At 39.5% G+C, this 16,700-nt stretch overlaps 1 protein-coding gene across 1 annotated transcript; it reads right to left on the bottom strand.

Annotated features, from left to right (window-relative positions):
• Positions 1 to 11,722: 11,722 nt before the first annotated feature.
• LOC131676378 (uncharacterized) lies at positions 11,723 to 13,547 on the bottom strand. Its single transcript, XM_058955448.1, has 6 exons — positions 13,302 to 13,547; positions 12,949 to 13,048; positions 12,560 to 12,889; positions 12,358 to 12,472; positions 12,161 to 12,285; positions 11,723 to 12,104 (listed from the first exon to the last, which is right to left on the bottom strand). The coding sequence occupies exons 1-6, from the start codon at positions 13,343 to 13,345 to the stop codon at positions 11,778 to 11,780; spliced, it is 1,041 nt and encodes a 346-aa protein (XP_058811431.1). The 5' UTR covers positions 13,346 to 13,547; the 3' UTR covers positions 11,723 to 11,777.
• Between the last annotated feature and the right edge of the window lie 3,153 nt (positions 13,548 to 16,700).

The raw sequence follows: 16,700 nt of genomic DNA, 5'->3' as shown, positions 1-16,700 counted from the left end.
GCAACATAATCAAGCTTTGTTTATGTTGCACATTGGTGTCACAGCGCGTCGCTTTACTCTCCCGCAACAAAAAGTCATCAAAATACCGATGAGTTGCTGGTGGATTTTAGGACGCGCCTAGTGAGAATATGCCTTCCTCTCCCCGACCGAGCACATGGTCGCGGGTTTTGGTCTCTCCGTCCCCATCTCTTGAGCACCGCAAATATCGACGAGTTCCAAATTCAATGGCAATATTGGACTCGCCAGCGCCGTAACTTTCCGTCGTGGATGGATTGGTGGCTGTCGTGTGCCAAACCTAAAATAAAATAATTTTTTCGATGGAAATCAAAAATCGCATTCAACATTTTCCATTGCGAGCAACAACGTATTTACGGGTTACTACGGCAGGCATACGACAGCTACCAAAACAATCGTGCAATGCTTCCCACCATCAACCGACTAAAAGCTGAAATGCTTTCACATCAGCGCCACTTCTCAGAGATGTTCGTGAGAATCAACGAAACACGCGTGGCGGGAGAACCTATCTCAACCTACCAGCTGGGGGAGCGCGAAAAACGAAGAACAACCATCGAACACCTACGGAACGAGAGAGATGAAATCATCGACAATTCAACTGCCATCCAGAACCACATGGTTCAATATTTTACTGACCTATACGCACGAGCCGATGTGGAAGAACCACAAAGCGACAGTCCCTTCCAATGCGAACGAGTCATCCCAGAGACCGATGTCGAAAATGAAGCCACCATGAATGAAATCACGACTGTTGAAATACTAACTGCAATCCGCACCAGTGCTTCCAGAAAATCGCCAGGACCTGATGGATTGCCGAAAGAATTCTACCTGCGAACTTTTGACGTCATCCACCGTGAATTAAACTTGGTACTGAATGAGGCTATCAGATCAAACATTCCAACCCAGTTCGTCGATGGGGTAATCGTACTGGTGAAAAAACGAGGGGCAGGCGACACCGCTCGTGCGTACAGGCCAATAAGTCTGATAAATTACGACTATAAAATTCTCTCTCGGATCCTCAAACAGCGTCTTAAAAACGTTCTTCGTTCCCACAGCGTGCTGACCGACGTGCAAAAGTGTTCAAACCCAAACAGGAATATTTTTCAAGCCACCCTGGCCTTGAAAGATAAGATCGCTCAACTAAAAGCCAACAAGCGAGGAGGAAAATTGGTTTCATTCGACCTCGACCACGCGTTTGACCGAGTCAACCACAACTTTTTGTTTCACACCATGCGATCGCTGGGTTTCAACGCGGCTCTGGTAGAGCTACTTTCCCGCATAGCAGCAGCATCATCATCGAGGCTGCTAATCAATGGACATCTGTCGGCACCCTTCCCCATCCAGCGATCAGTTCGGCAGGGTGATCCTCTGGCCAGCCATCTCTTTGGAATCTACCTGGAACCGCTTCTACGACGCCTAAAACAGGTGTGTGGAACGGATCCAATGGTTGCATATGCAGACGACATCAGCGCCATCGTCAGTACCGCAATAACAATCCGCATAGTCATTCTGACCTAGTACTATTCGTTATAACTAAATCATTTTAATTTTGACAATTGATAATTTTGGAATCGATTATCGTTGTTAATTTGACAATGGTGCAAGTCAGTTAAACCGGATAGATGTTTTGGTGAATTACAGCGGTTTCGGCAGTTCTAGAAACTGAAGCATCTGGAAAATTTCTCACTTTATTAACTTGATCAACTATTTTTTATCTTAATGGTAATGGTTGACGATGATCTTAGCCCTGGTTAATTTTGCCATCATGCTAAATAAAAAAATGAAAATTTTATGATTTTATGTCGTTGAGATTCCTCAATTAAAAATGAAGCATTTACTCACCTGATGCAATATTTTTGATTGTTTATTTATTAAAAGCTTTTTTCCATAAGGTCACAGAGCCGTAGCAACCTAAGGGGCAAGAGGGGGCTTTGCCCCCTCACGCGTTTTGCGCCGAGCGAAATTATAGATTAATCAAATAAAAAGCAAGAGGTCTATTTGTATATTGTATACTGTGTTAATTAGTATCGACCCGAAATTTCATCGCCGCAAATGGCCGCGCTTCATGAAACACCGCGCCTAGACGATCTGTCATAATATAGCAAATTGCACAATGAAGGGCCGAATGAGAATACAAATTGTTCAAAAATTAGATGCAGTCTGCACAGTGTTGTAAAACGTCGTTTTCGTGCTCCAAATTAATAGCGTCTAAACCCTTTAACTTTAGAACTATAGATTGTTCGGAGAAGTTGTTGCCCTTATGATTGCGCATCTCCAGAAGTATATCGTTTAGTTAATTCACCTAAAAGTAATATAATGGAACGTTATTTCGGAGCTTAAGCCAGATGTCGGTGTGGCGAATCCCGGGGAGCTGCCGGAATCCGATATACTGATATGATTCGCCTCGAATCGTGTCCCGAATCATCTCACTTTCGTCGATCTCGCAGTCTCCAGTCTCGACCAATCGCCCTGATAGTAGCGGAACAGATCGGCATTTCTCTAGGTCAAACGCTATGCTGATGTCGCCACTAATTCTTTCGGCTAGTTTGATGACTACACCCAGTCGTTCTGTCGAGTCAGCATAGATCTTGATGTCGTCCACGTAGAAAGTGTGGGACGTCTCTTCCGGTGAGCTTTCTCTATACCTTATCTGATAGTCATTGAGGTGTCCTACTGTGTGGGATAAAAGAATCGTCTTGGAAGGTCCCCCTCAAGATGCGAAGCATTCTAGACCGCAACACGTCTTTTCCACTTCTGAGCTGAGCAGTTTTGTCGTTCCTCTCTCTCTCCATCACCTGCCGTAGGAACCTTAGACTACAGGATCAGCTTTATACATCTTTAATACCTTGATGAGGAGCAAGTGCGATATGGAGTTGTATGTCTTCTTGTAATCGGTATGCTAATGTTCCGTTGGTTACACACTACTTCTCCAACAACATCGCAGACCTCTTCTCCATTCTCGATTGGCTAAATTTTCTGGACCCCGAAGATGTTGATACGGCAGTTCAAACATTTTCCAACGTTTTGGGTTATGTTATTGACAGGCACGTCCCGAAATTCATCATCAACAAATTGGCCATCCTTGGCAAACGAGCACGATGCGACGGTTCCAAGTCCATTAAGAGAGCTGCTCTGCGGAGGTTGACCAAGTATTGCACAATTCCACTTAGAAACTTTTACGTCAGTCTCAACCATGCTTATAAACGAGATAGCCAGGATTGTTTCTTTCGATATTAGCAAAACATTCAGCGTATTCTCAAGTTGCACCCAAAACGTTTCTGGAAATATGTAAGTGAGCAGCGCAAGGAATCCGGACTGCCGTCGTCTATGACTTTCAACGGCCGCACAGCTATCACATCCCAAGATATGTGCAGAATTTTTTCGGAGAAATTCGCGAATGTGTTCACATATGAGGCCTTAACAGTTGATCAAATTAAACTCACTGTTATTCAAGTTCCGGTTGTGAGCCAAACTCTAAGCGCTATTGATGTCAATGAAACGATGATTACCAGAGCTTGTTCTCGGTTAAAATCGTCTTTCAATCCGGGACCCGATGGTTTCCCTTCAGTACTTTAAAAAAGGCACATCGACGTTTTAGCACTTCCCCTTCTTCGCATCTTTAGAGCATCTATTGCCATTAGGCAATCCATGAGGCATTTCTGATCAGATGATTATTTCTTCTGACGTAACTCGGGTGGGTGCGATGTCTGACAAAATCGCCGATTTGATCCAACATCAAACGAATCGGGCTAACGAAGTATGGTCGTCGTTTTTCTGTTCGCTGGAGCAAACTTGTTGACAAAACCACTCGCTGAATTGTCAATCAAACGTCGTGGTGGATTGCCTAATTGGCATCTTTCCATCCTGCTGGAAGTCCGCGAACATGTTCCCAGTCCATAAAAAGGGTAATAAGCGAGACGTCAATAATTAGCGGGGAATTACTTCATTGAGTGCTGTCTCGAAGTTGTTCGAGAGGGTGATTATGGAACCTCTTCAAACTCACTGCAAGCAGTACCTAAGTGACGATCAACATGGCTTCATGTCTGGCCGTTCGACAACGACTAACCTGCTTTGCCTAACATCATACATAACAGAGAGTATGGAACGTCGCGCTCAAACCGATGTTATCTATACAGACCTATCTGCCGCTTTTGACAAAGTGAACTATGAAATGACAATCGCTAAAATGGAGAGATTTGGAATTAACGGTAGTCTGTTGCAGTTGTTTCGATTCTACATTTCAGGTCGAGAAATAGTGGTTGTCATTGGAGATTGTCAAGCACCCACATTTATTTCTACGTCAGGAGTACCCCAGGGAAGTCACTTGGGACCACTGATGTTTCTGCTTTACTTCAACGACGTTCATCTAGTTCTGAAGATTCCACGCCTGTCCTTCGCAGACGATCTCAAGATGTTTCTTCTCATCAGCTCTACTGAAGATTGCAGATTACTCTAACCACAGTATGAAACCTTCGCTGACTGGTGTAACACGAACCGTATGTGTGTAAATCCAAAAAAGTGCTAGGTGACATCGTTCTCACGAAAAAAGACCCGGTTTGTTTTAACTACTGTCTACCTGATACTGAAATTGAACGCGTTAGTCAGGTGAAGGATCTAGGAGTGTCTAGGAGACTCGCAACTTGCGTTTAAACAGCACGTTTCCTATACAGTTAGCAAAGCATATCGAATGCTGGGATGCATCTTCAGGATAGCGAAAAATTTTACTGACATGTATTGTCTCAAAGCGCTGTACTGCTCTTTGTCGTGGTCAATCCTGAAGTACTGCTACGAAGTTTGGAGCCCAAACTATAAGAACGGTATTGAGAGAATTGAGTCCGTGCAACGACGCTTTTTACGTTTTGCGCTTCGTAGTTTGCCGTAGAGAGATCCCGTCCGTCTGCCAAGTTACGAAAGCCGGTGCCAGCTGATTAGTTTGGAACCCCTGCTTGTTCGATGGAATACAGCAAGGGCTTTGTTTGATGCTGATACTTTGTGAGGTCATCTGGATTGCTCAGCCATCTTGGAACAAATTAACATAAATGTTGCACCTCGAACAACGCGTAACAACCTCATGCTTCGATTGCCATTTCGACGTACTAATTATGCACGGGGCCATTACCGGCCTACAAAGGATCGTCAACCGAGTCGCATCAGCTTTCGACTTTAATTTGCCTCGCCCAACGCCAATGATTTTACCTAGCCTTCAACGGACCCGTTAATTTCGGCTGATTCCTTCATTATTGATTTTTTCACTGTATTGTTATTATTTTTTATCAAAGTTTTTAATGATTTGACTGTTAGCAATAAGTTTAGTATTAAGACATCATTGTGGCTTTGAATTGCCTGTTGGTGTATATATGATAAATACAAATACAAACAATGATTGCATGGAGGGTAACTTGATCTTTTCAGTCTTGTGTATTTTTTTTACATCCCTTCTGCTCCTCTGGTCCTTCTGGTGCTATTCTTCTCATAGTGGGCTGTATGTAGTGATGAAGGTGCTCATGATCTTGTGCAGACTTGTTAGACAGGTATTTGGTATGTCCTTGGGGATGAGAATTGTGGTACCACGGGTGATGAAATCCGGCGATAAACGGGGTTCGCGTAACGCCCAATTTCTAAGATACTGTTTACCCTCGCATACATTGGTTTCGACGGAGACAGCTGACATCTCGTCGATTTCTTCGCCTGGTCATTTCTCAACGCGCCTAAGCCACTGTTGTCCTTCGCGATATTGTACGGGGACCTCCCAAATACTGATTCAAAGCTATAACATCGCCGATATCCGGTAGACCGTTGCTGAAATTGGGCTTCTTGTGGCAGATTTGGTCATAGAAGTGTAACGCCTTAGCCGTTTCGATAAAAAACTCCATTACTGAATTAGTGTGTTGTGTTTTTTGTCAGCTGGCGAGCTCCGAGCATGCGAAGCTCAGTATGTGAAATGATAGCGGCAGAGTTGTTCGAGATCCGACTCTCCAATCTCCGCTACCTTGTAGATAGTTACTTTTCCCGGTAATATTGAGACGAGTTGCCTCTAGGTGTAAGTCGGTATAGTAAACATCTTACGGTTGCCACTGTAGTAAGTTCTGCACAAATTCCAGGTGAATTGGGAGCACGTTACCATTCATGACCTGAAGTTCACAAGTCAACTTAAAAGAATACTTCAGCTTCGGGATCCTGGGGCGTGACATTGGATCCGTGTCGCGACATTGCGCAATTGCTTCATCCACATTAAACGCTAAATCGTCTTGAGTACTGTGGTTCTAAATATTAAAAATAATTTTTCTTCCAGTTCCTTGCTTTAAATATACGTTAAGTTTAATAAAAAAAAATTTGCCCCCTCACGCAAAACAGGATTGCTACGGCTCTGAAGGTCAATCGCTTGTACTGATTCAATCTTAGTGCAAGCATAAAAAATCGAGAACAAAATGTAAAAAGTGCTTTTGTTTGTGTATCATGTATGCAATTTTGCATTGTAAATGGCGGCGTTATGTAGAAGTACAAAATGAGAGCGCGAAAGACGACAAGTTTTATAGTCAGCAGCAATCCAAGACACAGTCGGTTGAAAAATACTATACACAAAAGGTGCTTTCGACATAGATCACGTGCACTTAATCAGTGTATTAAGTTGTTTCCACATTTACATATTTATTATAACTATGCATCTTTGTGACTTGGTATTTTAATGTGAAGAAGACAATCTAACGAAAAGTAATAATGACAATGACGCTGGTTATATTTAAGATGTTGACCATGTGCATAATTTTATTTTTACTTAATAGTTAAATATTGTTGGAGTGACCATGTCCGAAACGTCATAAATACTAACAGTCAGGGATGCCAACGGTACCGATAAACTACATTTTTTTCGGTATATTTACATTTGCACAAGCCGTACAGCCCGCTACAGCGACGCATCACTACAGCTCTTGCCAGAACGGTAGCCAAACCGAGTACATTTTCCAGTACAGCAGTAGAATACATTTTTGTTTTGCTGCTGTACTCCGACTGCTCGGTGAGAGTGTGGCGTAGTAAAGTTTGTTCTCTCGCTTTGTACATTTTTCTCTGCATAGTCAAAGGGAGAGGCCCGCACACGAAAGCGTTGATGCCGGCCGTGACGTAAATGAGCCGCATTCATTGTAGTCATTTTTGAATAAAAATATTAAAAATATTAAAAAATGTAAAATAAGGAAAGAGAATCTGTACCGCTCGCGTCTGGTGGCTGTACTGGGGACAGTAGTTTTTTGTCATGTTACTCCTTTGCACACAGGCAGCCGTACAGCGCTGGGCGTCCTGCACTAGCGAATGACAGCAGCATCGAGAGAGAAATGAGAATGTAGGCAGAAAAATTACAGCCGCAGAAAAGGTAGGCATTTTGCATCCTTGCTAACAGTATTGTTAAGTGTTAACCTTTTTTTCTAGTATTTTTCACCATATAAAAGTTTAGTTTAGTGTCTCCGATCTCATAGTCGTTTTTACTATTTTGGCCAATAGTTAAATCAACCACAGAATTCTAAGTCAGGTAACAGTTACTATAGTTTTTTCACAGACAAACAGACATAACACATTGAACAAAAACCCGATATTTCTATCGATCACATTTTTTAAAGCATTCTTACTAGCTACTAGCGCTATCTATCCTGATTCCTGCTCAACTTCTTTGCTCACCTCATCGAAGATAGCGACGCTGGTTTCGTCACCTTTGGCAGGTAAAAGCTTCTCGACGAAAGTTTGTTTGTTTAAAAGCATTTGACAAAATAACTATGCTATGATATAAGTTAGTTAAATTCAAATGCATGTTTATATAAATGTAAATAGATGTTTATTTATGTTTAAATCAAGTTATACAATAAAAATGCGGGAAATACTAAATGTTAAATATCTAAGCCAACTTTATTCGGGTAAATTGATACGAATTGCTTTACGGTTAGGTACAGCTTTAACCGTATTTTCACATTCTGCCGATTTTGCTATATGAACTTTTTAAATTTTTGCTTAAACACGCTGAATGCTTGGAATCCTATACTGTAGAGTACAGTGCTCGGAAGCGTTGTTACATTTTTTATCCTGCAGAAAATATACAGTGAGCTGCTTTTATCTACCTCGCCGGGTTCAATATAGAGGTGTTTGCGACATTTTTTGTGCTGAATATTTGCAGAAGCAGCACCTTCCCGTAGTCTAAAATAGCAGGAGTTGATCGCTGTTAATTTAATCTAACGAATCTAGCTTACCTTTGTCGAGGATGTGAAGCATTTTTGTACGCTAGCGACTGGAAGTGATCGGAACATAATAAACGATTTTTTACATATTGAATTCCTTCGAGATTGAACCATTCCAACAGTTCGTCCGAGCAACAAGGTTGCACCTAATGCGCACAGCTGAAAACAAGCCTATTGTATTATGGAACATTAGCAAAACTATATATAAATTACCTACATTTGTGGATTGTTGCACCTTCTCTGTTTTGACACATCACGAACTCGTACCGGCGACCCATTTTTACAAAGTTATTTACCCAACTACTACGTGCAAGCTTCTAAGAATGCACCGTAGCGCCACCACACTAAGTGTGGCGTTCCTGCACACCAACATATTTTAAAAATGACTTTTCAACATGGGCGATGGTGAATTTCAGAGTGTTATGTCTGTTTGTCTGTACACTAAGAAAAATTATATAGTAACACTTACCATATGAGGAGGTTGATTAGACTTTGCGAGTATAGTGGTTTTTAACCGACTAAAGCATTAGCTCACCTTAACTATGTCCATGCTCACTTTCACTATACTCGAGCTTTGTACCATAATAGTAATATTGAACCTTCTATTGCAAGCATGACTATTGTGAGTGGAATGTTCAGTGTAACAATATGCGTAGTTATGTTGACCTAACGTTTTATCGAAGACTCCATATCAAGAAGACTGGCAACTCTGTCCAGAATCCGGAGACAGTAACAGCAACGCCACTTGCGGGTAAAGGTGGTACTTTCCATAGTGATGCACACACACATATACATTTTTACATAAAGCTTCCTCCCTTCTTCCAATAGAGGCGCTGTAACCTCTGTCGCCTCTCGTTTGTATGGGGGAAGGAAAGAGATATCAGTCTTCTTGATATGGAGTCTTCGGTTTTATCATAATAGTGAAATTGAACACTACGTTGTCAAAATGACCATTATAAGTGGGCTGTTTGGTAAAACAATAAGCATAGTAATCCTGACCTAGGCCTGTTTGTAATAACTAAAACATTGGGACTTTGACATTTGTTGACTAGTTATTTTAAGAAAGGATATTGTTATTCTGAAAATGACGCCTGTTAATATAACTAGATGGTAAGAGTGAATTAAAGTGTTCCGTATATTTTTTATTGAAATAATAATTTAGATAATAATCACAGCGGTAATTTACCAGCAGACAATAGATTGTGCCCAAATACCGCTCGGCCGAGGATGGTAGAACCATCAATGGTGCTTGCCTTCTGGTGAGCCTGAAGCAAGACTTCAAAATCCTGCTGCTCTAACCGACGAATGATACGGTCCAAATACATTTTCTCCAAAACAGAATACGCAGGAAGATATTGACAGCGCTCATCTTTGAAAAGAGTAGCCAGCATGCACGATTTTTGTTGACCAGCCGAAGCAAGAACGGTACATATTAGTACTTGCTTTCACCCTCTTCCACATTAGATCGGTGGGACAGCTCATTGTAGCATTGGACTGCTTCGATAAACTTACGACGATCTAATCTAATAATCCTCGATGATGATCTTAAAAAAACCCCTTTCTGCAGCCACGCTAAAAAAAATAAATCGAAAAATTAATGGTTTGAGAACGTTACAGTTCATTTTCATTTAAAATTTCTGTATTAACTCACCTGGTGCAATACTAATGAGTAAAGCAAACTCCTGGTACTGCATTCCGTTGCGACTTTCGTCAGACTTTTAAGCCGATTTTTAGTGTAGAGACCTTTAAGGCTAGTGCTAGCTCCTATTTGGTCACTAAGAACCCTTTCAGGCTAGGACTCGATTATGTGATGGTTTTTAAGGCCATCGCCTTACCGCAACATTATAGTAATCGTAAAAAAAATCGAAGTCTTCAAAGCACGTCCGTATGTTATGTATACGGTTTTTCACTGTAATGGTCGCGACATGTAGGAATACATTTGGGAACGCAAAAATTGACCAGTTTTATAGTTGATAATAATACAAAGTATAGTCAGCTGAAAAGCACTATACGCAAATGGTGCTTACGACATGGGTCTCGTCCACATAAACGATGTATTTAGTTAATTCAACCTTTGTGTTTTCATAACAACTATACATTAAGTCTTCGGGACTTATTAATACATTGTGCAGAGAACAATGACACCAAAAGTAGTTATAACAATGACACTGGTTATATTTAAGATGCTCATATTTTCATTTTAACTTTATTTTAATAGTGATTCAGACTATTCCATTATCAGTTTTAAGATGATAAATATTGTGGGAGTGACCATGATCAAATTGTCATAAATACCACCATTATAGTTGAGCGGTAATCGATTTTTCTAGTATTATTTACGATACAGAAGTTTAGTATTACCGATCTCATGGTTATTCCTACTTTTTTGGCAAATAGTCAAAACAACCATAAAAGTCTGGTCATATATACTATAGATTTTTTCTCAGTGTAGTTTTTTCCTCAGTGTAGTTTTTTCCTCAGTGTTGTTGAATACTCGCACGTCTGCCAACGACAGCGCCACTTTCGCAAAGTGTCGCAGTGAATTTTTGATATCTTGGTACTCGAGAATCTTTGACTGTTATCAGCTGCATTTGACAATTTGCAAATGAAAACAATCAAAATAACAGCGTACACGCTCGTAAAAAGTTACTCAAAAATGAGTTTAATCTCACCCATTTCCAGATAAAGTGGAACAACTCTTAAATTGAGTAATTCCGGAGTTACTCAAATTTGAGTAAGCCAGCCTGAACCAAAAACTGAGTAATTATTACTCGGTTTTTGAGTACAATATTATCTACACTAAACCCAAAAGTGCTTCACTAGTACTCAGATTTTGAGTTCAACATTGCTCAAATTTTGAGTTCAGTACAAATTTAACAAAACCAAAAATTAAGTAATTATTACGCAGACTTTGAGTTGAACATTACTCAAATTTTGGGTTCAGTAGAACTTCAACAAAACCAAAAACTGATCGATTTTTACTCATATTATGAGCAGAAGCTTACCCAATTTTTGAGTAGACAACAAAGCCAGTTGTAATTCCTCAGTTTTTGGGTAGAATATTACCCAATTTATGAGTGCAATATTTCATTAAAACCCAGTAAAGTTCAGCCGGAAATGAGCCGGAATTCCAGCTGTTTCCAGTCAGTATTCCGGCTCCAGTGACACAACCGATTCTAGTTAGAATAGGTTGTGTCACTGGAGCCGGAATACTGACTGGAGCCAGCCGGAATTCCGGCTCATTTCTGACTGAACTTTACTGAGAAACATCCGGATTATGACTTGCAATTCTGAATGGTTTCTGTAAGAAGAAATGCAACAACCGATTCCTATTTAAATTGGTTCATGATCGATAGTTGCATTTGAACTGGAACTAAACCGATTTACATCCAGTGAAGAAATTGGCCGTCAAAATTTTGTTTTGGATACAACACAATGCAGTCTTTCTTTTCTTATGGAATATTTTTACAATAATAATTAAAGAAACTTCTGTTTATTAAATTTTATGGTTTTTAGTAAGTATTGTATAAAAAAGTTGTCCTTTTATTTGTTGTCAATACGTGCGCGGGAAACTTCAATAAAAGTTTGGACGAGTCTATTCACAGTTGTCCTCTGACTGTGCGGAATTATATTATATATGGCACATGCCAGAAAGTCCCAAAACATTCTAAAATTAGGTGGCACCTCCACTCCGAGAACTGCGTGGCATTTGAATAAAATTTCCACTGCATGAATAGAATTGTTAGTCTCGAATATAACTTTTTTCTCACAAATGACGGCATAATTTCCTCTTTTCATCGGGCTTGCTACGCACACCATGTGTAGTTTAGAATCAGTTGCGGGGGATGCCACGTATGTATCTAAGCACTCCTAATGATGATATAAAATCATTACATCTAACCTTATGTATATTATATTGCATTTACCCCAATCCAACGAATTAAAATTGAAGCCGAATGTTCTTCGCCTACAGTTGGACAGCCTACCAGCGTTCTTTTTTGTCCGCGAATTGGCATATGAGAAATTATTCTCAAGCATCCTCGAATGTGATCTGTGAATAGTTTTACAAATTTAAAATTTTATGACAAACCTTTGGGCTAAATTAAAAAAAAATATATCTCACCATCTTCTACTCTAGAGAATCTGGACGGTGAATAAGATAGACACCGAGAGAAGACATCCTCGATTTTGAGACCTTCTGTTCTGTTAGGATACAATCTCTCAAACATTTGACGAATCTAGAAAAAGTGATATGATATAAATATTCATATGTTCCGTGAATACCATAAAGTGAAATAGTAAATAATAAAAAATAAACATGTTACCACCAATCCTTCATATGAACACAGGTGTGGAAACATATCCAAGATATCATTAACGGGTTTCTTTTCTTTTAATAACAGTTTGAGGACTGGAAAGCATCGGTCCATTTCATCACAAATATGTTCTGCTACTGATGCCGATGCAAGCATTACTCGGAGCAATTGAGCCCGCGCTACAAGTTCAGTTGAAACGGACTCTTCTACAGGCATAGTTCCTCGATTATATTTATGTTTTTCTGCAGGTAGCTGTTTGATGACATTCCGGATGCGATGAAATATCATGCCAGTATGAGCACCCTTTTCCTTGCCTCCGTTGCGCCAAAAGAAAAATGACTAGCATGAAAATAATTATAATTATATTAGAGAAATTAAATAAGCATAGAATAACAAACCTCATCAGGAGCAGTTGGTGTGACTCGCGTATTACTAAGTTGTGGAAATAATTTTACGATTTGAACAGCTGCCGCATGCTGTTGATCAACAGAAGGATACCTGCGCATTTAGAGATCATTGGTTCGTTAATCCGAAAAAGACCAAAAAGATTCCGTGAAAGATTAAGTTCTAAATTTCTTAAAAAAAATCTAAATGGTAAAAGTATGAACGGTATTTGATTCGTAATTCTTTGCATGCTGGGACACATCTACTATTTTCTGAAGAAAATCGGTCAGTTTATTACTGTTTTAAAAGTCTGTAAATGTCTGGACCAGGCATACGCAGAACTTTTTTTTAATCACCGATATCATACTTTTTGATCTGCCTCTCATTTCTTCTGCTGCAAATTTTGTGCATTGGACGTATTCGGTCTATCCACTCATTGAATATTTACTAGAAGTATATGCTAGAAAATGCATGAAAATTCTCGACAAACATATGATTACGGCCTAAAAGCCAACTGTCAAAATCCACTTTGAATGGAAATTCCGGACAAACCGTTACACGCCAATCACAGATGTTGGTAGTAAACGAAAGAGAAAAGTTTTCTCTTTCATAAACTGTTGTGAGCTGTGTTCGACTAGTAACGGTTTGTCTGGAATTTCCATTCAAAGTGGATTTTGACGGTTGGCTTTTAGGCCGTAATCATATGTTCGTCGAGAATTACAGCAAAAGAGACGGGAATGAAAGTATGCTAATTCTGCATATTTTTGTTTCTCAGTGCAGCAAATCTGTCCACAGTCTGTAAATCTGGCATCGCTGTTGCTCGATTCAACGACATTGCGGCTTAGTTAGACCCTTTGGTCGATTTACGATTGAACTGTATATGTAAACAAATAAACACGCTCGCTATAAACAGAAATTGTATACCTTTAAATTCTGTTGGTTTAAATGTTTAAGTTATTATAATTCGTCGTCGTCGGTCGTCTTTATAATTTTGTGCCGGAACATGACGAATTACGCTTTCTAAGTACCACCGTCAAAGACGCATGTACGTTCTTATGCCGAAGTTTATAAATCGAACCAGATTGAAGATGTGAAAAGAATGGTCAATATTGAAATCAGGATGCGAAGAACTGATAACTATGTGGTTTCCTCTAGCAGTTTGTACTGTGTTTCATACATTTCTTTATATTTATAATCAGAAGTGAAGTTGTTTGGCCGTGCTTCATTACTATGCATACTTCATAGGCTCAATGAAGTAATAATGCATGATACTGATTGACTACGATGTTTTTTGAAATAGAAGCTTCACAACGAAAGGCATTGCTTTTCTCTGCTCATAGACAGTGTTAGATCACCTGCATATTTGCTCGAAGGACTACTAAGGGCCGATTTCTTCATTCTCGCTTAACGTCTTAACCAGGTTTAAACGTACTGGTGAACCCGGTTTAAAATTTAAGCGAGGATAAAGAAATTGGCCGTAAGCCCTATAAATATGTATAGGCATTGCGCATTTCGCCGCAAGGTTGCTCTAGCGGAGAGACTCGTGCGGTTCAATGTAAACAATTCATTCTATCACACTTTAAGGAGTGTTCATAGTTTGATGCACTAGTAGAGTAACAAATAAAACTTTCTACTTGCCTTTGACCGTCCATTATTTGAGTCTCCATTTGCTTGCATGCGACTCGTGTAAGATGATTTAAACCGTCCTTATCTGGTACGATCCCTTGATCCAAAATTGGATACAAAATTTTCATTCGGAATTTTGCGTCATCTTCGAATGTCGAACGGTTAATCTGAAAACGTTAAATATGTATAGTACGACAAGCGCTTACAGTAATTATAGTAGAAAGTTTACCAAATTTTGAACATTAGTGGAAGTCTCATCAATTTTATCTTTGGTCGGATTAGCTTCAGAACTATAGTTTTTTATTATGTTAAGAATTGTTAGACGGGATCCTTTTTCGATTATCCCCATTTCAACTAGGTCGGCATCGTTGAGCAGAACTAGGTTCTGATCGTTTATTTTTTGGGCTGAAAAGAGCGAATAAGTATATATAAAGGTTTAAAGTGACATCTCAAGTTGTTTGCACTACCTTCTTGATTGTTGTTTATTTTATTATAAATTTATTTCCAAGTTTATTTCCCTACTAACTATCTACATATTTCAAACTTATATAGTAGTTTTCTTCTGAATCTCCGTATATACTCCATAAGTTGTATGTTTTTTTCGTTTGCAAGTTCTTGTGTGATATGCGAATAACTTGACTGTCAGTTTTGAGTTTGTAACTGTTGTATTGTAAACAATATTCGCATTCGAGATGCTGTATTAGGCAAACAATTTGATTATCCGATTGCAATATATCTATTATCAAACCATAGGACATTTCGTTGCATACTTGGTATTTCGCTATCAGTCCCGGCCGAAAGCTTGTGTTATTTATTTTCATATGGTTTATATATTTGATTGAATCTGGTAGATCCCGGATCAGGAGTAAATTACTTAGAGATTTTTTGTGTATGTGCTTTGACGAAACGATATCTACCGTACCAATTTCGTATGAATGGTCAAGAATAGTGGTTATCTGTGCTAGATTCAGGCGCTTAGCAAAGCTGTTTGTTAAATTGATGAAATTGTTGCATGTCTTCGCTTGGGATTTAGACTCCTTGAATTTCGCTTCGAAGCGTAAGCAACTATGATTAACAACTGGCCCATCCTGACGAATTATGTAGGGATAATGAGAGATGTGATGGAATTTATTGGTAGGGTTGATGGCAGGGAAGCAGGATTTGAACAACTTGTAAAAACATTCGATTTCGTTTTTCAGATCGTTAATCTGATTCAATGTTAGCTTATTGGAGAAACTATAATAAGTTATTTTCATGAGAGCTTTAAGCAATGATGATAAATTTGAATTAAATCCGAGAATCTGGTTGAACATAAAAGGGAATGCTCGAAGGAGAAGCCAACATTGCGAAGCTGACTGAGGAATAGCATGTCCACGTGCTTTTAACTTCTCGCAAGTAAAATTAGCGGTAGGTTTATCAGCCGATTCAGTTATACCGTATTCGTAATGCTGTATAATTTGGTTGACTTGACTAATCGTTATCACTTTATGGATATTTACAGCTTCGTTCAAAACACATTTGATTACGACCATGACGACGCCTTCCAAAAGATCATGCATTGGATCAAACGTGTTATTTTCCGCTATGTTGAAATATTTAACTTCATTCAGTGCTGATTTTCGAATGATTCCGCATTGTGAAGGTGTTTTAGTTCCGCTTTGAAGAGCATTTAAATCACCTTGTATGCTTTCTTCAGTGCGATGAGGGAAGGTATCACCAATGTTTCCACAATGAAGTGCAGTACGCGTCGCATAGCACATTCTACAGAATAGACTTGATTGGGGCCCCATTAACTCGAAAATTTCATGAATTGCCAGCGTGTCCCCCAAAACATGCACTAGAACTGCCCTCATCGTAAACTTTTCACTCCCATATTGTACTACAACACCTTCATCTGATTCAAGCTCACGCAAATCTTGAATCAGCGGTTTCATAACGTTATTGTAGCCATATTTTTTTACATCTCTTGAGCGAACTGTAAGCGTTAGATATATCCTGTTGGAGGATGAATTAATTGCGGGGTGGAGATTCTCAATTTTAACACTGAAATTGGTAAGTTTTTTTTTTTGATTTGCGTGATCCCAAAGGGTTCAGATATTCGACATCGTCCAGATGAAGCGAGAGTCGTAATGCATCGGGA

This window comes from Topomyia yanbarensis, chromosome 1 (assembly GCF_030247195.1).
Source record: "Topomyia yanbarensis strain Yona2022 chromosome 1, ASM3024719v1, whole genome shotgun sequence".
Lineage (NCBI taxonomy): Eukaryota > Metazoa > Arthropoda > Insecta > Diptera > Culicidae > Topomyia > Topomyia yanbarensis.
The sequence above is the reverse complement of the archived record's forward strand: the minus strand, read 5'-3'. Positions and strand labels throughout refer to the sequence as shown.